The sequence below is a fragment of the Bubalus kerabau genome, chromosome 19 (genome assembly GCF_029407905.1).
Source record: "Bubalus kerabau isolate K-KA32 ecotype Philippines breed swamp buffalo chromosome 19, PCC_UOA_SB_1v2, whole genome shotgun sequence".
Classification (NCBI taxonomy): domain Eukaryota; kingdom Metazoa; phylum Chordata; class Mammalia; order Artiodactyla; family Bovidae; genus Bubalus; species Bubalus kerabau.
Genome location: NC_073642.1, coordinates 31140556 through 31166838, shown reverse-complemented (window position 1 = coordinate 31166838; position 26283 = coordinate 31140556). Strand labels below are relative to the sequence as shown.

The window sequence follows — 26283 nt, the reverse complement described above, 5'->3', positions numbered from 1 at the left end:
TCACAGCACATGAAGTTATCCCATTAAGATTTTGCCCATTCATTCATTCATTCATTCACCTGTAAACGTTTAACTGGCCCTACCTCTTAGCTATGAGTACCCTATTAAAATATAAAAATCCCAGGAGGGGACATTCTAGCTGTCGATGAACACTGAGAGGTTGGTGGCCCCAGGGCTCCCTGTAGGGGCTGATCTAGGGCTTGGAGGAAACTGCTCCCTGTGACCATCCCTCCTGGCCCCTCTACACCCAGTTCCGGCAAGGTGGTGCCAGGCTGCCAGGTGAAGCTGGTGAATGAGGACGCAGAGGGCATCGGGGAGATCTGCCTGTGGGGCCGCACCATCTTCATGGGCTACCTGAACATGGAGGACAAGACGTGTGAGGCCATCGACGCTGAGGGCTGGCTGCACACAGGAGACACGGGCCGCCTGGATGCCGACGGCTTCCTCTATATCACGGGGCGTCTCAAAGGTGAGTGCCACCAGCTGGGTTCGAGGCTGTGGTGGGACGTGGGAGCAATTATACTGCAACCACTATTTGTACCCACTATAAGTATTGAGGTCTTAGTTAATGCCACATGCCTTGCCATTGATGAACACTTGAGAAGTTGGGGACCCCAGGACTCCCTGTGGGGTTGATCCAGGGCTTGGAGGAACCTGCTCCCTTTGCCCACACCTCCGGGCCCCTCCACCCCCAGCTGCAGCAAGGTAGTGGGTGCCAGGCTGCTGCAGAGCTGAGAGGTAGGGCCAGTTAAAGGTTTTTAGGTGAATGAATGAATGGCCAATGAAAAACAATGAACGAATGACATTGTTTTACTTATTATTGTCTCCCGTGGGAAAGATACTGCTATTACTCCAACCTAATGAGGACAACCAGAGAGGTTAGGTAATTTGCCCAAGGTCACACAGCTAATAAATGACAAAGTTGGAATTCAAACTCCCTCTGTAAACAAGGCAAGCCTTTCCAGAAAATTGGAGGATGTAATTTTTGGAGGGAAGGGTGGGGCATGCTGCTCGACTTGCAGGATCTTAGTTCCCCTACCAGGGATTGAACCTGGGCCCCAACAGTGAAAGCACTGAGTCCTAACTACCAAGACGTGAGGGGTAATATTTTGTATTTCTATATGCAAACATGGACCCAAACATGGATGTGATGCCAAGTAGAAAATAAATTGGACATAAAATTTAAAATAAAGCATGAAACTTCAAATTTCCCATGAGCAACTTGGCTCCCCCAGGGAAGAAAGTTGGGGACACCTCCGAGGAAGAGGTGCTTTATTTATGTTGCCCAATGCCCTCAGCATCCCTGTGGGAACCCCACACCTCAATTTCCCAGGGGAAACTGAAGCTCAGTGAATGGATGAATATCTTTCTGGAAATCATGCAGGCAGGTGTGTGATCGAACCTGGGTCCTTCTGGCCATAGAGGGTCAGCTCTCCAGGCGGAGTCTGGGTGTACTTGTCCTGAGCCCCTGGACTAAAGCCTATGCTGGGGGCCTGGCCTTGCCTCCTCAGAGTTAATCATCACGGCTGGTGGGGAGAACGTGCCCCCTGTGCCCATTGAGGAGGCCGTGAAGACGGAGCTGCCAATCATCAGCAACGCCATGCTGATTGGAGACCAGAGGAAGTTCCTGTCCATGCTGCTCACCTTGAAGGTGTGTCTGGGGGGTGGGGGAAGGAGCAGCCAGTGGGTGGTCTGTGGGTCTGGCCCCAGGCAGAAGCAACGTTTGGCCAAGACAGTGCGGATGTCACAACCGTATTCTGGAATAAGTAGTCAGATCTTCTTGTACTACAGGGCAGCCGTGGCATACAGGAATCCCTCTGCCCCATTTTAGAGTTAGTAATGTGCTGTCTTGGTGATCCTGTGTTTTCTAGTACAGTCCAGTGTACAAAGTGCTGTAGATACCTCCCAGTTTGATGTCTGGTATCTGATTCTGGGGTAGTAGACAGGCCTAGAGCTGTGGCCCCTGTTTTAAAAGATGATCTCATTGGCTGAGGTCATCTAAATCTCAGTCCTCCCTTCCTTCTACCTGCCCTAAGGGGCTCAAGCAGTCTGAGTAGCACGTCCTATTCATTCTAGAACCATCTCTCTGAAACAGCTCACAGTGATCCACATCCGTGACGATCAGCAGTGAGACCTCCTGTGGAGTGAGGCTTGGTTCTGATCTGTCTCTGGCTTTTCAGTGTACTCTGGACCCTGACACCTTTGAGCCCACGGATAATCTGACGGAACAAGCTGTGGAGTTCTGCCAGAGGGTGGGCAGCAAAGCCACCACGGTATCTGAGGTTGTGGGGAAGAAGGATGAGGCCGTGTATCAGGCCATCGAAGAAGGGATCCAGCGAGTCAACATGAATGCAGCTGCACGACCCTACCACATCCAGAAGTGGGCCATTCTTGAGAAGGACTTCTCCATTTCAGGTGGAGAGTTGGGTAGGTGTTTTCTTTACACAATTGCAGGGGCTGTGCAGGGGGGCAGAGGCCATGGCAGAGCCTGGGAGGTGCCCACTAGGAAGCAGCCTTGGCAAACTGAAGGTCCCTGATGGCACTTCAGGTGACACCTACCTCCTTCCTGTGGGAGGACCTTGACTGCTCAGTGCCTGGGCTTGTGTTTGGGTAGAGCCTGTTCAATGTACATGTGCTGGAACTCACTCATTTGAACATACGACATTTAACTTTGCTTTGACTGAGGAATCGTTTTCCTCTGAAAGCACAATGGGACCACCAAGCAGACACCAAGGCCCTGTTAGAGTTTGGGCTAGAGTTTCACCTGGCTCCAGGGAGTGAGAACACCATAATCTTTTGTAAAGGCAGCTCATGCAACAGGTAAAGGGGTGAAACCCTTCTGGACCAATGGTCCACAGAATCAGAAAAGACCTCTGGGGTGGCCTCAGCCAGATGGATGAAGTTGCTCTTAGCTGTAGCATCTTGGGGTGTTCATGACACAGGGCAAGGTGGAAATGGCTTTTTCAATGAGACTCCCTCCAACCCGTCAGGCTGAACCCAGAGGCAACTATCTACAGCAATGCTGAGCTGCTATCAGAGACCCTGAGTTTATCTGGCTGTCTGGTGCTAACAAATTGAATGTAAGGTCAACCAGACAGATGTCCTCTCTAAGCAGTTTCTATAAATGGCTTTGATCTTGAAGTCTCCAGTTACACAGCCAAGTGTGAGTTAGCACAAAATGGAATCTAAGCTACCCAAAGCAGAGCCCTTTCAGCCTTGCCTTAAAGGAGAGAACCAAGGCCAAGAAAAGTGAAACGAGGAAGACCTCTCATAAAGACCATGGCAGAGGCCCTCCCTGGCCAGGGCTTTCCCCTGCCCCCATCACAAGCAATCAAAGCATAATGTCCAACATTGTATTAGTGATCACTGAAATGCAGGGATGATATGCCTATTAGTTGCATCATGTAAACTACCCAACTTCCTCTGTATTCTACTGGCCACTTAGACCAACCCTGGCACAGTGTGGGAAGGAGCCACCAAGGGGTATGACTGCCAGGCGCAGGGATCACCATGGGCCATTTTGGAGGCTGGCTACTCGTTGGTCTGGCTTAGTTCCAGGGTTACGGAACTTAGTGAGTCTAGAGCTTTACCACATAACCTTCACAAACATCTCAAGCCCAGGCCTCACTCATCTCTTCCAATTTCTCTTAGGTCCCACAATGAAACTGAAACGGCTCGCAGTCCTGGAGAAGTACAAAGATGTCATCGATTCCTTTTACCAAGAGCAAAAAAAGTAAGCAGGGGTCATCCCTCCCTGGTTTTTCCTTAAGATGGCAGACTGAGCATCTTCCTGACCCTCAGGTCCTCTTTGGTCTGGGCACACAGACTTCTGGCAAGTCTCTTAGGTTCTCCAGGTTAGGCACAGTCCTGGTATCTGCCAGGCCTTACATCAACAATAGCCAACAATCCCGAGAAGCTTCATGTGTGGACAGTTTTAAGTACTGCTTTTTGTTCAGGTGACAACGAGATTAGCTCTCCTTCCCAGAACTAAAGGGCTGAGTTTGGGACCTTAGTTTCAGGTAGATTTAACACGCTGCTAGCTCACTTCACCGGCCAGCTGGAGGCCGACTGGGTGCTGAGGGGAGGGAGGAGAGGGAAGACGGCTTGGATGAAGTGTGCGGCCGGGAAAGCGCTCAGCTGTGACTCCCCTCTCGGGCTGGCCTACTGTGGACTCTCACTGGCTGCTGCCGCTCCCATCATCCCATTACCAGGCGTTCTGTCAATGCACATGCCCACTGACTCTGATGCTTAATAAAACTGCTGCTGCCTATTTGATTGTATTTAATGTGTAACTTGAAATTAAACTTTTTAACAGAACTGTCAACAAGCACCTGATTTTGTCAACTGAGCAACAGATGAGTCCAGAGTGGTGGGTATTCAGCCCACAGGACAGTGTGCGATAGGTATACGAGTGACCTTTAGTGCCCTGGAATAAGCAAAGGTGAGGGAGGGGGTCAAGGGGAATGTCCTCATTAAAGTGTGCTAGTCTGTCACCACCATGCCCCCTCTGCCCACTCTGAATACTTCGAGCAGCCATCCTTAGGAGCAAGCTGAGCCAAGATGAAACAAGGCATCTAATTGGGTAGAGGAAAGCATACAGCTCAATTCGTTTGGGAATTCTTTATTTGTGTAAACCGAAGGGTCACCGATAATTAGCACAATTCAATAAAACAGAAGCAGCAGCAGTTTAAACAGAGTAAAATACATATAAGATTATTTGTCTGGTTACGAGCTTCAAAAAAGGACCCAGACAGGAGTATTGGTTGTGGTTAAAACCCCCTGTGACAACGTAAAGCCGCAGGCTGGAGACGTTACACAAGGGCCAAGGGGGACGAGCTGCCTTCGGTTTGGACCAAAGGGTTCATGAAAATAGTGACTCAGTTTCTGAAGATTAAAGACAAATCATGCTAAAGGTGAGGACTGGAGGAAGGATGGGGAGGTGCCTGAAGGTCAAAAGCTAAGCCAAGCCCCAGGGTGGCACGATTTTGTGAAGTCAATTCAGGCTGAGTTTGCAGCTCCTCTTTCCCTGGTGGTGCTGAGGCAGAGGGTGGTGATTTGGTGCTTTGGGGAAGGAGAAGCCAGTGAAATGTAAAATTAACAGCCAGTACTCCAGGTTCCTCAATTGCAGTCAAAATTTATATGGTGAGGCCTGTTAGCCCTATCAGCGGGAGCGTGGTCCACTTCTTGACAGACACAGACAGGCTGCGGAAGAGGGACTGCTCCCAGGTCCATGTCAGGGTCCCCCAAGGGAACAAGGGACAGGAGATCGAGGGCTGTGTAGGCACCATGCTTGATATACGTCCAGTGAAAAGGAAGGACCACCCCTTCACTTCATTAAAAGCTCTTACCAAGAACAGTAAATCTCAAGATAACAAAAATAACTGAACACACAATCCACTTGTGTCTTTATACCCGATATATTACCCGTATCCTATGAACAAAAATTACATCTCTCATTATATATTTCTCCGATCCGAAGTCTTTATTTATACTCAGTAATTCATGTAAAGTACAAATTAGTCTTTACTTTCCATATCACTAAGAAATACTCACTGTTTTTGATGTAAACTTTCCCAGGAAATTTCTCTTGTGCCCATTTAGTTTTATAAGAATATCCTCTCATGCTATTATGCCAACATTCTACTTTATCTCCATTATATTTTTCGTAAACCAAGAATATCAGTGTTTTTCTTTAAAAAGTTAGATGTTTTCTCTTAGTATTTCTGTATCATATTTACAGTGAAAGAAAAACTATTTTAACTGAAGCATAAAATGGTTAACAACAGCAAATGATAACAGTTCACTTGAGAGTTTACAAAAAAATGTATACCAGATAGACGTTTAATAAATAAAACAAGCACTTGGAAGAAGTCCTTTGAAAGCAGGCCTAGGGACATTACCTGCAGCCTCTGCACAGATTTTAAGAAAAAAGGCCAGGTCTAAAAATGTACTCTGTCAAGAAACAAGCAACAAATGCATAAATGCATACATAATGGGAGTATCTAACACAGGCTGATGTGGCGTCCCCTAGGAGTGACTGATGCAGACACCGTCCGTAGAAGCCTTAATCTAAATCTTTTACTCGGCGACAGATTTCTTCTGTGAAGTCCGAGCATTTTGAATTGCCTCCCAAATCTTTGGTTAAGCTCTGAGAAAAGGAAAAAGCAAAGACAGAAAATGTACCTACATGTTAAACTGAAGTAAAAAACGTTTTTATTTAAAGTCCTCAGTGAGACACCGGCTGAGTGAGTTACCTGGCTACTCTCTCATTTAGTTCCTCATTTCAAAGTGAGACAGGCTCTACCACCATCCACCTACCCCAGGCGGACTTGGAAAAGCTAACTGGATAGTGTATGCAGAAACACGGCAAGAACAAGAGCAAGTCTCCTGGGACTTCCCTGGTGGCCCAGTGGTGAAGAATCTGCCTTCCAGTGCAGGGGACATGGGCTCAATCTCTGGTCAGGGAACTAAGATTCCAGGAGCTGCAGAGCAGCTAAGCCTGCGCACCACAACGAGAGAACCCCACTAGCATGCCTCAACAAAAACCCAGTACAGCCAAAATTAAAAAACAAAAGAAGATGCTCTCACCCCAAAGGGAGGAGGGATGCTTTCCAAAAATTTTCCCTTGATCTGTACAATAGATTCTAAGGAAGCATTTGATCATGGACATTTCATTGACAGCAAATCTAAACAAGAGGTTACATAAATCTCTGGGGGAATTTAAGTTTGTTTTTTAAAAAACACGTTTTGACCTATTTGGGGAGGCTGAGAAACCAATACTAGGGAAGTATTTAAATTACTAACTCTTCAACTCCCCTCTTTAGGAGAGAAATCCTCCCATTTCCCCTGTTTTCTACCAGCTTACGCTCTTTACTCCCAAACAGAACTCAATATATTTAATTCTCTCATCTCATCACATCCTATGCAATTTAAAGAGCCTACTGTGTAATTTAGGCATCTCTCTGCTGGGTTCTATGAGTAGCTTCTCTAATACAGCATCAGAACAAAAAATATATATAAGCACATGCCCTTCAATATGACTATATCAGACTGTCAAAAATAAGCTTGGGTTTCTTATATTTTGGCCACAGAAATTTCAAAGTACAGAATTTTTTAAAAAATAAGCAGCAAACCTTGTGCTAAGTGAAGTAAGGCAGTCCGAACAGTACAAGTGTGTGATTCAGCTGACGTGAGGTACCTAGAGCAGTCAGATTTATAGAGACAGAAAGTAGAACGGTGCTCGCCAGAGGGTGAGGCAACAGCAGAAAATACGGAAATCATTGTTTAATGGGGACAGTTTCAGTTCAGGAAAATGAAAAAGTCTGGAGATGGATGGTGGTGAAGGTCACACAACAATGTGAAAATACTGGGTATTTAATACCCAATAGACTGTGCACCTCAGAAATTATTAAAGCAGTCAATTTTGTATTAAGTGCACTTTGTCCTTTTTTAAAATGATAACTTGAAAAAAATGAAGAGATCTCAGGCTAAGGATCAGCCTTTCGGGCCCAGCCTTGTAAAGCCATGATCTCCTCCATTCTCCCACTTTCAGAATAATCGATCACAACCTCCCACGGGCCACAACCTCTTATGGAAACAGTGAAGCTTGTTGGGTAAGAGCCAGACTAGGTGTGAACCCCAACTCTGCCAGTTAGGAGCTGTGAGACCTTGGACAAACTTGCTCATCTATGTGCTCAGTCACTTTAGTCATGTCTGACTCTCTGAGACCCCATGGACTGTAGCCCGCCAGGCTTCTCTGTCCATTGGATCCTCCAGGCAAGAATACCAGAGTGGGTTGCCATGCCCTCCTCCAGGTGCTCTTCCCAACCCAGGGATCGAACCTGCATCTCCTGCATTGGCAGGTGGGTTCTTTACCACTAGCGCCACGTAGGAAGCCCTCATCTCTAAAATGGGCTTAATTACAGTATCTATGCCACAGAGTAGTAGAAATTTGCTGAGATTATATATATATATATAAAGAGTATAAGATCATGTAAGTATTCAAGTATCAGCCATTAATACATCTATAAACCTTCTATATTACTTTTATACCACAGATGCATTTACAGTAACACAGAGCACCACTTTATTACAGACACGTCTACATCTGTGTCTACTGCTAGATTTCCAGCTCCTTGAGGTCTGAGACCTTACTTTATTCCTTATTTTATTATATCCTCCATACCTTATAATGTATGCAAGAGATGTTTGCTGCAAAGAGGAAAAAGCTACTGAGAAAAATTATTGGACTTAGCCAAGACCCCATGGGTAGCAACAGGATAACCAGGTCTGCCCTGCTCTGACCCCCACATCACTGTCCTTCCCACTGCACACTGACGCCCCTGCCTCGGTGCTTCTCAACCCTCCCCTAATGAAACACACGGGTCCTCCCTTCAGAAGATGCAACATGTGCACACCCCTTGAGTTCACCCAGGGAGCCTGCATTAGGAATGCCTGCTTGATGTCCAATCCTTTGGCCCTCTTGAGAAGAACCATCATCTGTCCTTCACATACAAAACCCAAGGAGGAAATGAATTTCACCCAGCCCAAGTGTGGCAAGATCACCGATACCTTTCCATCCTTAATTGTAGCAAAACACGCCGTCTCAATTTTCGCAGCGTGGTCAAAAAGCCCCATGTGGCGCAGCATCATCACGGCGCTGAGCAGGAGGGCTGTGGGGTTGGCCATGTCCTTGCCTGCAATGTCCGGGGCGGTCCCGTGAACCTGCGGGGGTCGGGGTGGGGCAGTCAGAAGGGGGACAGAAGCAAACAGCTCTCCTCCGGGGAAGCTGGGCTCTTAATCAGCTTTCCTCTCTGATGGAAAATAGCTACGGAACAGCTATCCAGACACAGGTTTTAGAAATAAAGCCTCAGAAAAATGAAGAGCTAAAGTAATTTTTTTTAAGTATAAAAAGATGAACAAACAATCTTATCCAGTGAACTTCTGGTAAAATATTTTAACTGAGGAAGGAAACACAATAAATAATGAGGATACAAAAGAAACCAGAGGCAAATGAATGAATCAACTGAGCTTATACAAAAAGCTAAACAAAGCTTCACTTTCTTTTGACAACTGGAAAAACTCAAGAGTTAACAGATATTTATGCAGCTAATCCCTCTTGGGTTCTCACGTCACTCTGACTTGAATTCAGCTTCAGGTGTCACCAGGGTCCTTACCGACTCAAAGATTGCAACTCCATTGGCTCCGATGTTGCCGCTCGGTGTCACACCAAGACCTCCAATCAATCCCGCACACAGGTCACTGGGGGCACAAAAGCATTTCAAAGGACATTTTGAAAAACAAAACAGCTCACCTAGTGGTCAGACTTCTATCTTTACATACCATTCTCCACTAAGAGAACCTTGGGCTCCTTGAAGAAACAGCTGATTTCAGGACTAGTCAGGAACATATAGGATGAGCCTGAAACACCTTACTGTGCCAGAGAGCAAATAAGGGGCTTTGTCAAGAGGGCACAGACACGGCTCCGAGGGACTGACACTGGCCAAGTCTGTGCGATCTAAGCACCAATATCAGTGACGATAGTGAGGGACAGAACCGCTGAGTAAGACAGAAGCCGAGAGTCCAGACTGACATAGGTAAGTCAGTAAACAAATCAGACAGAAAGAAAAGCTATCCTTACAGTAGAATGCCAACTAACAGACGTAAAAGGAATGATGGGTTTACAAAAGCACCATTTGGCCACCAGCATGTATGTGTGTAGAGACAGAGAAATGAGGAGGAGGAAGGAGGGAGTAATAAAGTAAGTCTGATAAAAATGTTAACATTTGGTGAATGTGGTGCTGAGTACACAGGATTTCTTTGTGCTGTTCTTGCAACTTTCCTGTAAGTCTGAAATTATGCCAAAAGTTACCCCCAAAAAACCTTGTAAAAATGAACACCCACCTGCCTAGCTATACATGATAAAACACTGAAATCAACCAACCAACCAATAAAATATCTGTAAAGTGGGAAGAGGGAACTAATGGTCAGGGAACTACAGTCCAGAGCTAATTTGGCAAATGAACAAAGGAATAACCTACCCAACATGTAACCATTATCACCACCTGCACTATCAGAATTCAACTCATATCTTCTAACAAACGCTATTTTTTATAACCCTTGATTAAAATTCTTAAGCCACAATTTATTTTAGAACATTTATAAATAAACTGTAGGCTAAAAGGGTGCAGCCAGACTTACCTAAGGATGTCTCCATACAAATTTGGCATAACAAGAACATCAAACTGGGACGGGTCTTGGACCATCTACAAAAAATGCATTTGTGCATTCAGCAATCAAAAACTGCACCACATGTACACACTATACACCACAAAACATAGCAGGTAAGTGTGAATATATACTTACATTCAAACATACTGTATCAAGGTACATCTCATTAAATTTAATATCTTTACAGTTTTCTGCAACTTCCCTGCATTTTTGCAGAAAAAGCCCATCTGACATTCGCCTGTATTTAATCAAATAAAAATTGTTGAAAGCAAAGACTTGCAAAGAGAGAAAGATCAAATCAGAGAAGTAAAGTTCAAGAAACTCAAGTTCCAGAAGCCAAGATGTCTGATTTCAATTACAGTAAAAAAATTTTGGGGGGCAATCAGTAAAATGCAAATTTAAATGCTGGGATACTTCTGGAAGCACAGAAGGGTATAAAATGTAAAGTAGTTTGATCATAATGAAGAAGACTATATTTTTGTAGTGTTACCTAGCAAGAATTAAGAAATATCTATTAATAAGGAAATGCTAAAATTGCCTTAACAAGGTTAACTTACTCAATTATTTAAATAGTTTTACTATGTACATGCTCAACACTTTTCTTAGGTTAGGAAACCTGCTTCTTAACACACCGAGTTAGCCTTTACTGCACTAGGGATGAGGAGAATTCAAATTGCTAGAATGATACATCGGATCAGATTAGCACTATGAGCACTATTTTAAGCTCCTGAACAGGTGGCCATTTCAGAAACATTCCTGCTATTCCCCTCCTAACACAGGAACGACTGCCCTTTTATAGACGTGACTAGCTAACTGGCCACCTCATCTGAGGATCTGGTCTCTCTGGCTTCCTTCTCTTCCCCTCCCTTAAACTGCCGGGACCGGAATTCCTGCTCCTTCCAAACTTGTTCATCACCCACCCGAGGAAACACATTAAATAGGAGACTCTGACACAGGAGCAATGCCCGACCCTCTGACTGGCTGCAAGGCCATCTTCCAGAACTATCAGGAAGCAGTGAGCAAGCTGCAGAGAGGAAAAGCAAGCCCTGCCACTGCTTGGCACCCACACAGCTGGAGGGAGCACCGCCCACTGGGACTCACATGATGTTGGCTTTGTGCACGGCCGTGACGTTGCTCCGGTGGTTGTTCCGTGCGTATTCAAAGGCAAACTCTGCGATGCGCTTGCTCGCTGCCTCGGTGATGAGCTTGATACTCTGCACAACTCCATCCACGATCTGAAAGAGAGGAAGTCCTGTCTTGTTGAGAGGGTGTGGCTCTAGACTGCTGGTGTGTGCAGACAACACCACCTGTGCCAGGCCTGCACGGCGCCAGCTGCCAAGGCGAGCATCATGCATATGGCATGTCGGCAGGGTTAGTCATGCTCACCCCAGCCCAGTGAGCCACATACTATAATAGCTCCACTGCACAGATGAGGAAAACCGAGGTACAGAGATGGTCACCCATGAAGCTGAGGATTCAAACTTCAAACAGAGGACAAGTTCCCAAGCCTGTGCCCTGAAGCACCACGCTCCCTCCCCCAGGCATCCTTTTGAGGCCACAAGACAAATACCCACAACTCCTCACTGAGTGAAAGGGAACTGTCTTTGGGAAATATTTTCACCTGGGAATTTGAACAACAGTCCCAAGTACACAGAAAGCAACCTAACTAAAAATGAAAAAGTATCCAAATGAACATACCACATGCTCGATTCCACTGTATTCTCCTTCCGTGTTCTCTCGAATGGTGACAATATTTACATCATGGTAAGGGGTTTTATAGCCTTCGATTGAGACACATGGTCGGACATTTGCATAAAGGTCAAATGTTTTACGCAGCAATAAATTCATAGATGGGTGACCAGCAGCTATTGGTGTTTTTAAAGGGCCTATAATAAAGAAGAATATGCAGATGACAACAAAATACATTCTGGTCTTTTCTTTTTCTTTATAAACCCAAGCTCATAATGTTGACACTTGTCCCTCAGCATCGAGAAGGGGAAGGGACCTAGCAGATACCAAAATCCATGGATGCTCAAGTCCCTTATAAAATGACACAGTATTTGCATGTAACCTACACACATCCTCCTTTAACAACCCACTCCATGTTCTTGCCTGGAGAATCCCAGGGACGGTGGAGCCTGGTGGGCTGCCATCTATGGGGTCGCACAGAGTTGGACACGACTGAAGCGACTTAGCAGCAGCAGCAGACTGCTTATAGTACCTAACACGATGTAAACGACTATGTTAATAGTTGCCAGTGGAAATATTCAAGTTTTGCTTTTTGGAACTTTCTGGAATTCTTAATATTTTCAATACATGGTTGGTTCATGTTATTCATGAATGCACAATGCACAGATATGGAGGGCCAACTGTATTTGAAATTCTAATTTTCATTTTTCCACCATTCCATCAGAGCTGTATTTAGGATCCTTTCTTTGGACATGAAGTAGCTGTGTGACACGTTTAACACACATGCTTCATGAAACGAGGGACACTTTTACCAGCATCATTTGAAAGGACAGACAGGGGCTCTGTTTCTAAGTCTGATACCCTCTTCATCATAAATGAGCCCACGCATAGCTGGTCACTCTCAGGCAGCAGTGAGCACACGCTACACACCCTGTAAAAATGTTTTCTGCCTCTAACTTGACCCTCTGCTTCAGATCCAGATATGGAAGAAATTTCCTCAGTGAAGCTTTCTGGAATATCAACTGCACTGAACACCGACTGAGGACCAAGCACTGTATCATGTCCCTGACATTAGCCAATCCTATGACACCACCTCCCTAGTGCTTAACTCCAATCTGTCACATGCCAGTGTTTTGAATCATGGCCTGGAGCACGTATAAGCTAAAATTAATAAAAATGTAAAAATCATGCAAAGATAAACCCAGGTAGAGATAAATACAACACCTGTCACAGAAATCAATAATAACGATCATATCACATCAGCACTACCTTTCAAGCCCATCTTGTTCTTATCCATGGACTCTTTGGCTTCTGGAGGGATCATCCACTTGCCTCCCGGACCTTGAATGGCGGTGACGTTTCGCTCCTCCCACTGAATAGGTGCCTAGATGCCACACCACAGAGCACAGTGAACTGGAAAGAACTATATGTGACTCACATTCACACTGCAGCTATAAACAGACTTCTTCAACTTTGGATGCAACTGGTGAAAACACATACAGTAAAGGTCCAGAAAGTTCCTGGCATGCAAGAAGAGATGTCATTCTCCAGCATGCCCAGAGGGATTCTCCACATTACCCTTGTCCAGTCATCACTCCTAGCTGCCACCTGCCCATTTCTTTTTTTCACAATGACTCTTAGCGTGCTATAATGAGAATATCGTAACGAGCAGAGAAATAGGATTCGTAGAAGTATCACATAGTACTGATACGTGGATGAACTTTGAAAACATTATGCTAAGTGCAAAGAGCCAATAATAAAAATCATGTAATTTTAACATTCTATTTATATGAAGAGTCCAGAATAGGCAAATCTACAGAGAGAGAAAGTAGATTAGTGGTTGCCTAGGGCTGGTGATGGGAGTGGGTAGGGTGGGAGAGATAAGGGTCATGGGGAATGACTGCTGATGAGTATGGGGTTTCTTTTTGAGTGATGAAAATGTTCTAACATTAGATTGTGGTAATAATTACACAACTCCATGAATGAAATGAACTGCATACTTTACATGATGAACTGAACAGTATATGAATTAAATCTCAATAAAGCTGTTAAGAAAAAAAAAAGAAATATTATATAACCTATAAAGGCAAGAATTTTAAGGTATAAACCAGTGCTATCCTTTCTTTTCACCCACACTTTTCATTGTGTACACACACAGCTGACAGCCAACAGGGAACGCACTAGGAAGAGGAACCAGAGCAAGACTTGGTCCTGGCTCACCAGGAGCGCACAGCTGAGAGTGAGCAGAGTTCAGCTCCCTCAGGGAACACTTTTGCATAAGCATCATTTCCTCTGTAGGAGTTTTAATTAGAAATGCATATAGAAAAACAATGTATATTCAGCATAAATAAATCAAAGTCCTTGACTTTTATCTGTTGGTATCAAAATTAACCACTTATTTAATTTTATACATTATTTCACCTAGCAGCTATAAATAGCAATAATAAAGCATCAGGTCAAACAAAATCCAACTTTCCTAAATTCCCACTTTTAAATATCTACCTGCATTGAAGGATAGACTATTTGACAATAATATCTCATATTTGGTATTACCACACCAGAAAAAAAACCTTTCAAAATCGCCTATATATCAATAGTTTTTTGAACTATCTATTCTGTTTTCTTTTTTTTCTTTTTTTTGGCAGGAAGGTAGAAGAAGGTAGAATGAGGGAGACAGGTGACTTGGCAGGACTTAAAGACCTTAAACCGAGGCAGAGTTCAAAAATGCATAAAAATTACAGCACTACTTGGATTCCTTTATACGTAACTGACGCCAGCGCAGTAGCTTAAACCGTTCACAATGACGGCAGCAACAACGCTCTTCAAGCCAGAATCTGTGAAGTCTTAATGCGAGACCTCGCCAACTCCATACAAACGTGCACAATTCATCCTAAGAGTTCATAGGCTCCAAATGGCTAAGAAAACTTTTGTACAATTTATTATCAAAAGTATGTAAGCCCACTTACTTTGGCAGCATCAAAAATCTTCATAACTGCAGCAGAAATTTCTGGGCCAATTCCATCTCCTGGAATTAAAGTTACTGTCTTAACCTGAATATAAGAAATCATCAGAGGAGACAGTCAGAACTGATTTTGGAAGGTTTAAAAAAAGAACATCGTTCAAAAAGAAATCGAGTTTAGGGGTTCTTAACTCATAAGAAATGCTTTTAAGAAAACAGACCTACCTCCCGATAGCTCATCAAAGTGGAGGCAAGAATCAAGAGATGCCACAACTCTACTTCCTAGCTGAGTCCAGAGGTTTCAAAAAGAACTTAAGCAATGCTCTCCAGAGAAAACAAAAATAAACTACCAAGTTAACTTCCCAAGTGAAATTTCTTTTCAGACAAACTACAAAGAGACCACTTTGTTCAAGTCTGTAAAGCCAAGGAGAGCAAAACATTTCAACAGGGTTCTCTCACTAAAATTTAGAGGGTTTCCTATGAAGGCAGACATATTCCTCTCCAACAGGAGGCTAGAAATTTCCATTTCTCATGTAACTCATTCAGTCTTATAAAACACTCTCAGATACCTCCAGAGTAGCACTGTGGTCTATTTTGACACACAGAAAATCAGACTTCACATCAAGAGAGGGTCTGTTTTCCTGAGTTCCTTTATAAGACTGGCCCCTAATGACAGCAGTAATCCAAATAAGCCCAGTGAAGTTCATTTCGAACCATTAAGAATATGGTATGTGATCATGCCTGCAATGTCTGAATCACACATTGAATGGCAAAGTGATCTATAATGTAACATCAGTGATTTAGTGCAAAGGCTTCAAATAGAATAAAGCCAGCATTTCAAACACAGGGGAAAAAAAAAAAAAAATGTAAAGGGAAATGATGAGAGGATTTAAGTGAGGGCTTCCATGTGGAAACTAAATATGTCATTATTTGTGGACTTTCCCCTACCTAGAAGTTTGGCCCAGACAATGGTCCCTGGCATTTCTCAGTTCTAGTTGCCTCTGCTGGTTTGGTTAAGCTAGACAAAATAATCTAGGATGGAAACAATTTTCTCTAAGAATTAAAAAAATAAAAACTTAGATTTAAAAAAAAAAAATCACTGATTCATTTCCCTGGTCTTTTAGCTTCCAGTGATCCTGCCCAACGGGCTTCCCAGGTGATTCAGTGGTAAACAATCTGCCTGCCAATGCAGGAGACTAGGGTTTGATCCCTGGCTTGGGACTATCCCTGGAGAAGGAAATGGCAACCCACTCCAGTATTCTTGCCTGGAAAAATCCCATGGACAGAGCAGCCTGGTGGGCCACAGCCCATGGGGTCACAAAGAGTTGGACAGGACTCAGCAAGCACACATGATGCTCCCTAAGCAGGTGGACTAATTATTTCTGAATTTAGCTATACAATGGAAGGATGCTTTTTTAAAAATTAGTTTCTCTTATTTCTCTCAAATATAACCGCCTTCCCACCAGGATAACATAAATTTTAATGGAAAACCTGAAAATTAAGTAATAGCAGAGAGCAATGATCATCTCATTAGCTTTCAGAATGCATCTGAAATGCTAACAAGCCTCTTTCTGCATCTTTTGTAGCAAAAGCAGAGCCAAAAGAACCCCTTTGGCTTCTTCTTCCTGTTCTCCCAACATGTAATACAAAATGTCATCAGGCCACCAGAAAAATCTACTTTACTTCCAGAGTTCAGAAAGTAAATGGAAAAAAAAAAAAATGTACTATGCTCTTATAAATACCTCATGGGGTAAGATGTTATATGGGAGTATAGGAATTATGAATCCAAATCAGATTCTGTAAAAAGGAGGTAAAATAAAAACATACAGGAAGTCACTGACCCACAGTCTTAGAATGCTCTAAAAATGTGGTATCAGTTTTTAAAGCACACAACTCTAATGCAGGGAATTCTAAAAGCAGCAGATTTAATGAGAAACAGATGATCCGTTAACAGGAGAGTCTATGAAGACTATGTAAGGAACATATCAATACATATAAGCCTATAGGGCTTATAGATATTTGAGGCATTCTTAATTGGTGATCAATCTACTGTTTTCAGGGAAGCTTACAAAATAAAAATGCGAAGCAGGTTTTGAAGCTTCTCAACAATTTTCTCTCAACTTGTACTAGTTTGGAAAAAAACTGTCTTATCCAAATGAGATTGTGAAATAAAGTAACAGGCTCAAGGGTAATTTCTATTTTTAAACAAGCCTCCTTCAACAGGCTTATATAGCCAGCTATAATACAATCTTTTTTAAAATGTACAAGTGACCTAATCGATTTACACATGTTCATCAGTAACTTAAATGTATAAGTATGGCCACTTTTCCCCAATTTTAAATAAATGGAGATTAAATGCCATATAATAAATGCGTTAGAGCACTTTTCTTGAGAAACTTCTAAAAGGGAAAAAATAAAAGACATAATTATACTCACACCACCAGCAAAACCTCTGGTCACCTGTTTTTGGTTGTGGAATGCCCCCAGCAGCCGAGAGACCTACATTTAATATCAACAAAGAAATGTCATGTACAGATTAACCACATAGTGTTAAAAGGCAGACATGGCACCGTCTCTGACAGCTGACAATGCTGTAGCTCACACAGATATATTCAGGAATTTCCGAGGAATATTTTTCTCATGTATTAGCTCAACGTAGCAAGCTCTCTTGGATTTGAAAACCAAAATTTTCAGTTTACCTTTGCTTTGAGAATTTAAGTACTATATATGTACTTTTAAAGTCGATTTTATCAATGTTGAAAATAGAATGAAACTCTACTTTTTTAAAACTCAAACACTGAATTTTCCTCAGATGATCTGGACAGTTTTATGTCCACATTCTTGACCACTGGATCAATCTGGGGGTCACACACACCCTAGGAAAACTATCACTAATTTTAAGAGCCAGCAGCGTCCTTGAATTCCAGAGCCCAACTCACTCATTATACAGTGGAAACAATGGGTCCAAAGAGTAGGGATTTGTCTAAAGCCACAGAGAGACCACAAAGAGACCAGAATCTGGGTCTCCTAACTCCTATTCCAGGGCTTCTCCAGTTACACACTCTGCCTATTCTTCTCCCATGAATATTAAGAAATTTTACTTTGTAATAAAAATCTAACAAAGTTTATTGAATACCATCTTGACATGCGTCATACAGAATGAAGATTTTAAACAAATTATCTACTTCTGATAATATAGGTAATGCCATCATTATTATTAATTGCTGGGATGGGGAAAGATATAAAAAAAAAAATAAATGTGACCTACTAACCCCATTTGGAGAAGGAAATGGCAACCCACTCCAGTACTCTTGCCTGGAGAATCCCATGGACAGAGAAGCCTGGCAGGCTACAGTCCAGGGGGTCATAAGAGTTGGACACGACTTAGTGACTAAACCACCACCAACTCCACTACCCAAAGATGTTGCCATTGGAACATCTTTTTTCCACTTAACACTATGACATACCAGAAATATAAATTCTAATAGGTTATTTCGAACTTCAATAATTCAGTTCTTGAAAACTACTATAAAGCCACATTACATTATAATACACAGAATATAATAAAAGAAATTGGCTACATAGACCAAAGGTATTAAAACTAAAATTCATTAAAAGTTTTAAAGGTTAACTTTTTTTCATGCTAGATACATGAGCAAAGATACATTTGTTATATCCTTAGTTTTCCTTTTGGGGGACAGTTCTTGTAAGTCCTGAACTTTTGGCTGTAATATCAGCATGTAGTAAAGTGACTGGAGAAGGCAATGGCACCCCACTCCAGTGCTCTTGCCTGGCAAATCCCATGGATGGAGGAGCCTGGAAGGCTGCAGTCCATGGGGTCGCTAAGAGTCGAACACGAATGAGCGACTTCACTTTCACGTTTCACTTTCATGCACTGGAGAAGGAAATGGCAACCCACTCCAGTGTTCTTGCCTGGAGAATCCCAGGGACGGGGGAGCCTGGTGGGCTGCCGTCTATGGGGTCGCACAGAGTCGGACACGACTGAAGCGACTTAGCAGCAGCAGTAAAGCGACACTAACAGCCAAGGAGCTGAGAACAGGTTGTATCCTCTAACCCAGCAACTAGTTATCTCTCTGGACTGAAAATAAAATAAAAGATAGGGCATGAACCCAAAGAATACGCTATGCCAAAACCACTGGCCAAAAACTCAGCCCTAGAGCGTGGTTCATCCACCAGCAAATGGGCTATTGAAAGGAAGGGAGACCACTTTAAGGCTATGCTATAAAATTTGTGTGGGTCCTTCTCCCCACCCTTCAAAAAGAGACAAAAAACATTCACTCAAAACAGGCCCATGTCTTTGTGGCAAAAGACCCAACCAAACTGATTTAAAATGTAAATCCACAAGGCAAAGATTTTCATGTTTTGTTCATTGCTTTTCCATCTCCAGTACCTAGAAAATGCCTGGTTCATAGTAGGTGCTCAGAATACTTTTGGAAAAACTGAGGCCAGTCTCAAGTATCGCCCTATCTGATGAGTTCCCAGCCACTCCAGCAAACAGCTTCAATACTTGCAATAGCTTTCTCTTAACCAGTCTTTTCCATATTTGTCATCTCTCCTTTGTGACCTTAAAAGTAAGGCAGTACTGCATCTAAATCACCCAGAACTTAAAGTAAAACAAGATTTTTTAAAGCACAGACTGTCTTCTACGTTATATTGTACTTGTATAATATACATATATAGTTACATGTATTATATACATACATCATTTTATTTTTTATAAAGCCTGGGGAGATTGCATTTGTAGTCCTTTTCAGGTAAGGAGACCAAGACCAGGCTCACAGAATATGGACTGAACCTGTGACTTCACCCATAGCACCTCATTTCCTTTTTTACCTTCATCCTCCAACTTAAAAACATATAAATACACTCTTGAAAGTATGACAGGTACTCAATAAAAGCCTGCTAACGGGAAACTGCCTCATTACAATTATAGAATTTTAGAGCCAGAAAGGTCTTTAGAAACCCTTTAATTTTCTCTAAATAAAACTTCTTTAGGAAAAAAAAAAGAAATATATATATATATATATATATATAAGCTTATACAGATCTTTTTCAAATAGAACCTGAAATGGAACTCTTAATAGAGGACTTATTTTGACTGAAACTCACAACCAGCTCAGCATCCTGGGACGTCAACTTCCAAGGCACTGCCCACTCCAGTCCCTAAAGGGAGCATCCAAGGCACCACCTACTCCAGTCCCTAAAGGGAGAAACTGGCCCACAAAGGTCAAATGACTGCCAGAGGTCAAATGACTGCCAAAGGTCACACTGGGAGTCCATGTCAGAGAACCTCATCGTCTGATTCCACAACCCAACACTTTCTGAATACCTACTGCATAGTTTTTTCCTTCAAGACCACACTAAGGGAAAAACAAATTTACTTGCACTTTACTAGCTATTTTAGTCCCTCATTCTGAACTCTTATGTATTGATCAAAGATAATTAGGTGTTAGGTGTAAGCTCAGTGATTGAAGGATTGACTTCTGTTTAGACAATGACACAGAAGTTGCTTTACCTTCAGGAGTGAATGTGAAATAAGTTATCATTACACACAAGTCCAGGTCTGAAGAGGGTAACAAAGCAGAACCCAGTTAGTAAATAAAATGAGGCTACTGATGCCCAACTGTCTGCTTGAAGGCGGTAAGATAAGAATGTTGACAGGTAGGAGAGCTTCAGACTTTTGTGTTGCTTCTATATGTATTAGGTGCTCTCACATTATTTTATTCGATCCTCAACAACTCTGTGAAGCAAGTATAGATATTTTACAGATAGCTTATTAAGACTCACAAATGTTAAGTAATTTGCTCAGGGTCACATGGCCAGTTGGTGGCATTGCCAAGATTTAAACCTAAGTCTCCTAAATTCCGGTGTAGAGCACTTTTCACTAAATTAAATGTATGCAAACCTCACTTTAAACTCAAAGCAAGGGAGAAATACAGTATCAAACTTTCTAGAGAAAAAATTAAACTGCTTATGGTAGGTTTTTAGGGGATCATTCTCTAAAAGCAACAGGAGACCTGAGGGCCCATTTTTCCCTCTGCCTATAATTTGTTGTCTGACCTTGACCACAGACACAGCAGGCAAAATGGGACTTGGAACTGGTAATCCTGAGACACCTGAGTTCCTCTTCCAGTTCTGGCAGGGATTTCCTGTGTGACCTTGAGCAATTACGTTTTCAGGCATAGTTAGTTCCACTGAGGAACCAAGGAACTGCAGACGGTCTGCAACCCTTTCCAGCTCTGGCAGGCACCCCAGCTGTCAAGGTGAGATCACAGGACTCTCACCAACACAAGGTAAAGGAGAGGCGTTGCTGGTCTCCCTCTCCCAGTCTCTGGGTGCTCAGGTTCCAAGGTGCAACGTGTCCTGTGTCCTTTGAAGGGGAAATAGCTACAACAGCAGACTGGGAAGCGCTCCAAGGGAGAAAAAAATCTGGCAGGAAAATGACCCCGGGATTCCCTCACCTGAGAAAACCTCTCAAGCCCAACGCACGTGCCGGTGGCTAGGGAGGTTACCCGGCCGGGGCCGGAGTAGAGACCGGGGGAAGGCCCGGGTCGTGCTGAGGCGGACTCTGCGCGATCAGCAGGCTGCAGGGCCGCAGCTTCGGAAATAGTCGGTATGGTGGAGCCTGGTCGGCGGCTCCGGTGACCTTCCCGGGCTCCGCGCTAGGCCTGGGCTCCGGCCGGGACAGATGCCGGCGGTAGCACTGGGGTCTCATCGGGAACAGGACCGGCGCTCCCCGCCTTGACCTTGATGCTGTCCCTGCCCCAGGCGCGACCTTCCGGGAGCGGGGCTGCCTATACACCGCCTGCGGGCCACCGAGCCAGGCGCACGGGCGGCCAGGACCGGCTCCGTCTGTTCCCAGCCAGTCGCGCGCCGCCGTCTTCCCATCCGGGCCCGCGCGCCAGCCCCCGCCCAGCACCCAGCACGCCCGCCAGCCACACGCGGGCCTGCCCGGCGCTCACCTTGGAGATCCACGCGGGCCCTGCCATCGCGTCCACTCCTCTCACCCCGGCGACAGCGGCGGCAGTAGTGCGCAGCCGCCCAGCCAGCGCCTGGAGCCCGCCCCTTCTTGGCCCCGCCCCCTGGAAGCCCCACCCCGCGAGTTCGCGTAGGGGATTTTCCGAGCACCCTCCTAGTCCGGGCCCTGGACACCCGGCTCCGCTGGCCAATCGCCGGGCTCGTCTCGCGGGGGCGGGCAGAGCAGCGACCCGGAAGCTGCTGGCGGGGATCTCAGGTCAGAGTCCTTCCTCTCCGGCTTCATTCATAGATTTCAGTGTTTAGGTGGGCTGTTTGTTCCGCGTCTACTGGATGCCAGTCACTCTTATGGATTTGGAGGATATAGCTTCTCTTACGGAGTTTACAACCTCAGGGAGGGAGATAGATCATTTACTTGTTTCACAAATGTTTTATTATTTTAACAGCTTTATTGAGGTATAACGTATACGTATAACATATACAATAAAATTCACTCGCTGTAATTTCGCAGTAATTTTCAATAAATGTAAGCACTTGCACAACCATCACCACAATCCAGTTTTCCAACCTGTGAAAATGCTCCTTGTGCCTATTAGCTGTCAGCCCAGCTTCCCATCCCACGTCCCAGCAACTACCGATCTACTTTCTGTCTTCAAAGCTCTAAACATATTTCTGAGTGCCGTCTAGTTACCAGGCACTGTTCTCAATGGTAATTTTACAGTCCAGTAGAAAAGACAGACGCCAATCAAGTATGACAGAAATATGTAAATGAAAACTGTGATAAGTATCAGGAAGGGAAGGCGCAAGGAGCAATGAGAAGGTAAAATCAGGGGACTTGATTCAAATCTAAGAAAGAGGGCAGAGGAAATAACGTCATATTCCCCTCCCTCCTCATCTTCTCAGCAACCAGAGTCCTGAAGCTCTGCTGATCACGGGTCCCATAGTTGGGTGTCAGGGTGATTTAGACCAAGTCTTCCCACACCACACCCTGAAAAAGGTTCTTTCCAGAGAAGAGCTACCCATCTACCTAGAGAAGTGGTGAATTAGATGCACAAGTGATGCCAGTGCATGAGGTAATAAAGTACTGCTAAGTCTGTGGCTTCATCAGGATACAGGGACCTCATCACTCTCTTCTTGGCCTTTGCTCTCATCAGGCCCTGGCAGTTCCCCTCTAAGGTGTTCTCCACAGTGCCCCTCCACTCCACCCCCACTGCCATCACTGCCCTCCTTCAGGACTGACCATCTCATGTCCAGACAACGGCAGCAGCCTCCTCCCCCGACAACCTGCCCCTTCCAATCTTTTCTCCACACAGTCCTCTCCTTCTCTCACAGCTCTGGCCACAGCCCATGCCGCCCTAACACCTCTTGGCTCTCCCATTCATCTCTCACCACCGTCTTTTATTCAGCTGTATTTCCTGTCACTCCGTCCAGCCCCAAAGTCCTGGACTGCCTGCCAAGTAGGGCTCCTGGCCAGCCCACAAATGCTTCCCATAGTTTACCCGCACTATGCTCATGCCGTTCCCTCTGCTTGAATGCTCTTTTGTGCCATTTCCACCTGTTGACATTCCAGTCACTCGTCAAGACTCAGTTTGGATGTTGATTCCTTTAGGAAGCCCCTCAGACTCACGCATGTGTTCCTCCTCCATACCTAGAGCCAGTAGAACTTGGTTCCCACCTCTTCCAGGAACTTAATCGCTTTCTCCCCTGCTGTGTACCACTGAAGAGCCTCCTCAAGCTCAGAGACAGTCTGTTATGTCTTTGTTTCTGGAATACAGACTGAAACTACTTGCTGCTCATTGATGGAAAAACAAAATGTGAAATGATTTTCTCCAAGGTCTATTTAATCCTCACAACAGTCCCGTAGGAAAACTGAGGTATAGCTAGTAAGTGATGATGCTGACATTGTACTAGGATGCTTCCTAATTACCAAGGCAGTTCTCACGGTTAAACTACCCCTGGGAAGGAGGGTCATTCACCTCACCAGATCCTTCCTAAGTAGAGTCCCTCTCAGGTGCACTGTGAAGACAAGGGAATGAATCAGCCCCAGCCGTGCCCTTGGAGTCTAGTGAGGGAGAAACACAGAAGAGATTCAGCCAGGTGCTCTAACAGTTTGGGGAGGGGGTGCAGGGCAGGGCGAGAGGGGTGTTGATTAGGGAAGATTCCACTGCGGAGATGGCATTTGAATCATCCTTGAAGAGATTGAGGGCTTCCCTGGTAGCTCAGATGGGATCTCAAAGAGTCAGACAGGACTGAGCAACTGACACTTTCACTTTCACTTTGAAGAGATTGAAAAGGTCAGCAGCCTGAGATGGGGCCCTGAGGAAAGACCAGAGCCAGCCAAGACTTTGAGGCAGAAAAGTGACAAATCCTTGGAAGCTCAGGCTCTGGGGATTGACAAGACCTCAGAGGTTTCCTAGTCTAACTCGCATATCAAGGTGCTTCCTGACTCTGGAGCGGCTGGAAGGACAGCAGGGAGAGAGAAAGCTACCTCCCCTGCAGCCAGGACCTGTTCCTGAGTCCAGAACTGCCAGGCACTTTCTTAATACGCATTCCAGAGTTTCTCCAACATGCAGGTCACTCTCCTCTGGAAAAGCCCCCTTGTCCTGTCTCTTGTGCTCTGTAGTGTCCAGAGATCCCATCAGCGAGCCGTGTTTGGACCAGACAGTGGGAAAACTGCCTCTCAGGAGAAGGATCTGGGAAGTGAAAGTCAAGTCGCTCAGTCATGTCCGACTCTTTGCAACCCCATGGACTGTAGCCTACCAGGTTCCTCTGTCCGTGGGATTTTCCAGGCAAGATTACTGGAGTGGGTTGCCATTTCCTTCTCCAGGAGGATCTGGAAGGTGCGCCCTTATTTGTGACAACACTACCCGATCCAGGTGTGCTTCACTCTAAGTAAAATTTTTGCAGCCAAGACGGCAATTTTTAAATTAGTCGGTAAAACTGGAATATGATTATTCACATACCAAAAGCTTTTCAAAAAATTTTTACCAAAGGGACACAAATCTATTTCAACAGAATATCCCTAGTTTATTTTCCTATTAGGGCTTTAGTAAATAAATGGGAAAAGGTTCTGAATAACCAGTTCACAGTCAAAGAAATGCAAACATTTTATTTTAAAAATATTTACTTACTTAATATATTTATCTTTGACTGCATCGGGTCTTGGAGAAGGCAATGGCAACCCACTCCAGTATTCTTGCCTGGAAAATCCCATGGACGGAGGAGCCTGGTAGGCTACAGTCCATGGGGTCTCGAAGAGTCGGACACGACTGAGCGACTTCACGTTCACTTTTCACTTTCATGCATTGGAGAAGGAAATGGCAACCCACTCCAGTGTTCTTGCCTGGAGAATCCCAGGGACAGGGGAGCCTGGTGGGCTGCTGTCTATGGGGTCACACAGAGTTGGACACAACTAAAGCGACTTAGCAGCAGCAGCAGCAGCATTGGGTCTTAGTTGTGGCACACGGGATCTTCATTGCGGTGCTCAGGCTTCTCTCTAGTTGTGGCGAGGGCTTCAGAGCACACCGACTCAGTATTTGCAGCACAGGAGTTCTCTAGTTGTGGTGCATGGGTTCTCTAGTTGAGGTTCATGGGTTGAGTAACTGTGGCAGGGCCTTAGCTCCCCCACTGCATGTGGAATCTTAGTTCCCCAGTGAGCGACTGAACCCGAATTTCCTGCATTGGAGGGTGGATTCTTAACCACTGGACACTGGGAAATCTCACAAATAAACTTTAAAAAATTTTTTCTTTTCTTCTTTAAAAAAAAATTTTTTTTTTTATTGAAGGACAATTGCTTTACAGAGTTTTGTTGTTTTCTGTCAAACCTCAACATGAATCAGCCATGGGTATACATATATCCCATCCCTTTTGAACCTCCCTACCATCTCCCACCCCATCCCATCTCTCTAGATTGATACAGAGCTTCTGTTTGAGTTTGCTGAGCCATACAGCAAATTCCCATTGGCTATCTGTTTTACATATGGTAATGTAAAGTTTCCATGTTACCCTTTCCATATATCTCACCCTCTCCTCCCCTCTCCCCATGTCCATAAGTGTATTCTCTATGTCTGTTTCTCCACTGCTGCCCTGAAAATAAATTCTTCAGTACCATATTTCTAGATTCCATATATTTGCTTTAGAATATGATATTTATCTTTCTCTTTCTGACTCACTTTACTCTGTATAATAGGTTCTAGGTTCATCCACTTCATCATAACTGCCTCAAATGTGTTCCTTTTTATGGCTGAGTAATATTCCATTGTATATATGTACCACAACTTCTTTATCCATTCATCTGTCTATGGACATCTAGGTTGCTTCCATGTTCTAGCTGTTGTAAATAGTGCTTCAACGAACAATGGAATACATGTGTCTTTTTCAATTTTGCTTTCCTCAGGGTATATGCCTAG

The 26283-nt window shown here is 44.3% G+C and overlaps 2 protein-coding genes across 3 annotated transcripts in view; one reads left to right on the top strand and one right to left on the bottom strand.

The window, feature by feature from the left end:
• The window catches only part of ACSBG1 (acyl-CoA synthetase bubblegum family member 1), a 59655-nt gene extending 55878 nt beyond the window's left edge, over positions 1-3777 (top strand). The window contains exons 11-14 of the mRNA XM_055555589.1: positions 252-469; positions 1512-1651; positions 2181-2427; positions 3652-3777. Of these exons, the coding sequence (XP_055411564.1) occupies positions 252-469; positions 1512-1651; positions 2181-2427; positions 3652-3737 (691 nt within the window). The 3' untranslated portion in view covers positions 3738-3777. The remainder of the gene's footprint in view (positions 1-251; positions 470-1511; positions 1652-2180; positions 2428-3651) is intronic.
• Positions 3778-4605: 828 nt separating this feature from the next.
• On the bottom strand, positions 4606-21961 carry IDH3A (isocitrate dehydrogenase (NAD(+)) 3 catalytic subunit alpha). Of its 2 annotated transcripts, none has more exons than XM_055555590.1 (11): positions 21862-21955; positions 17315-17377; positions 14886-14969; positions 13189-13303; positions 11929-12116; positions 11332-11465; positions 10366-10468; positions 10201-10265; positions 9177-9261; positions 8572-8724; positions 4606-6148 (listed from the first exon to the last, which is right to left on the bottom strand). In XM_055555590.1, exons 1-11 carry the CDS (start codon positions 21886-21888, stop codon positions 6065-6067), a joined length of 1101 nt encoding a protein of 366 aa, XP_055411565.1. In that variant the 5' UTR covers positions 21889-21955; the 3' UTR covers positions 4606-6064. The 2 variants fall into 2 exon arrangements, with proteins under 2 accessions (XP_055411565.1, XP_055411566.1); XM_055555591.1 differs by lacking the exon at positions 4606-6148 and adding an exon at positions 7162-7198 and having other exon boundaries at positions 21862-21961.
• Between the last annotated feature and the right edge of the window lie 4322 nt (positions 21962-26283).

Coding starts and splice junctions, on each gene's coding strand:
- IDH3A (XM_055555590.1), bottom strand. CDS start 21,888: ATGGCAGGGCCCGCGTGGATCTCCAAG. Junction 10,266..10,365: donor TTGATACAGTATGTTTGAAT/GTAAGTATATAT, acceptor CATTTTTTGTAG/ATGGTCCAAGACCCGTCCCA. Junction 9,262..10,200: donor TTGTATGGAGACATCCTTAG/GTAAGTCTGGCT, acceptor TTGTGCCCCCAG/TGACCTGTGTGCGGGATTGA.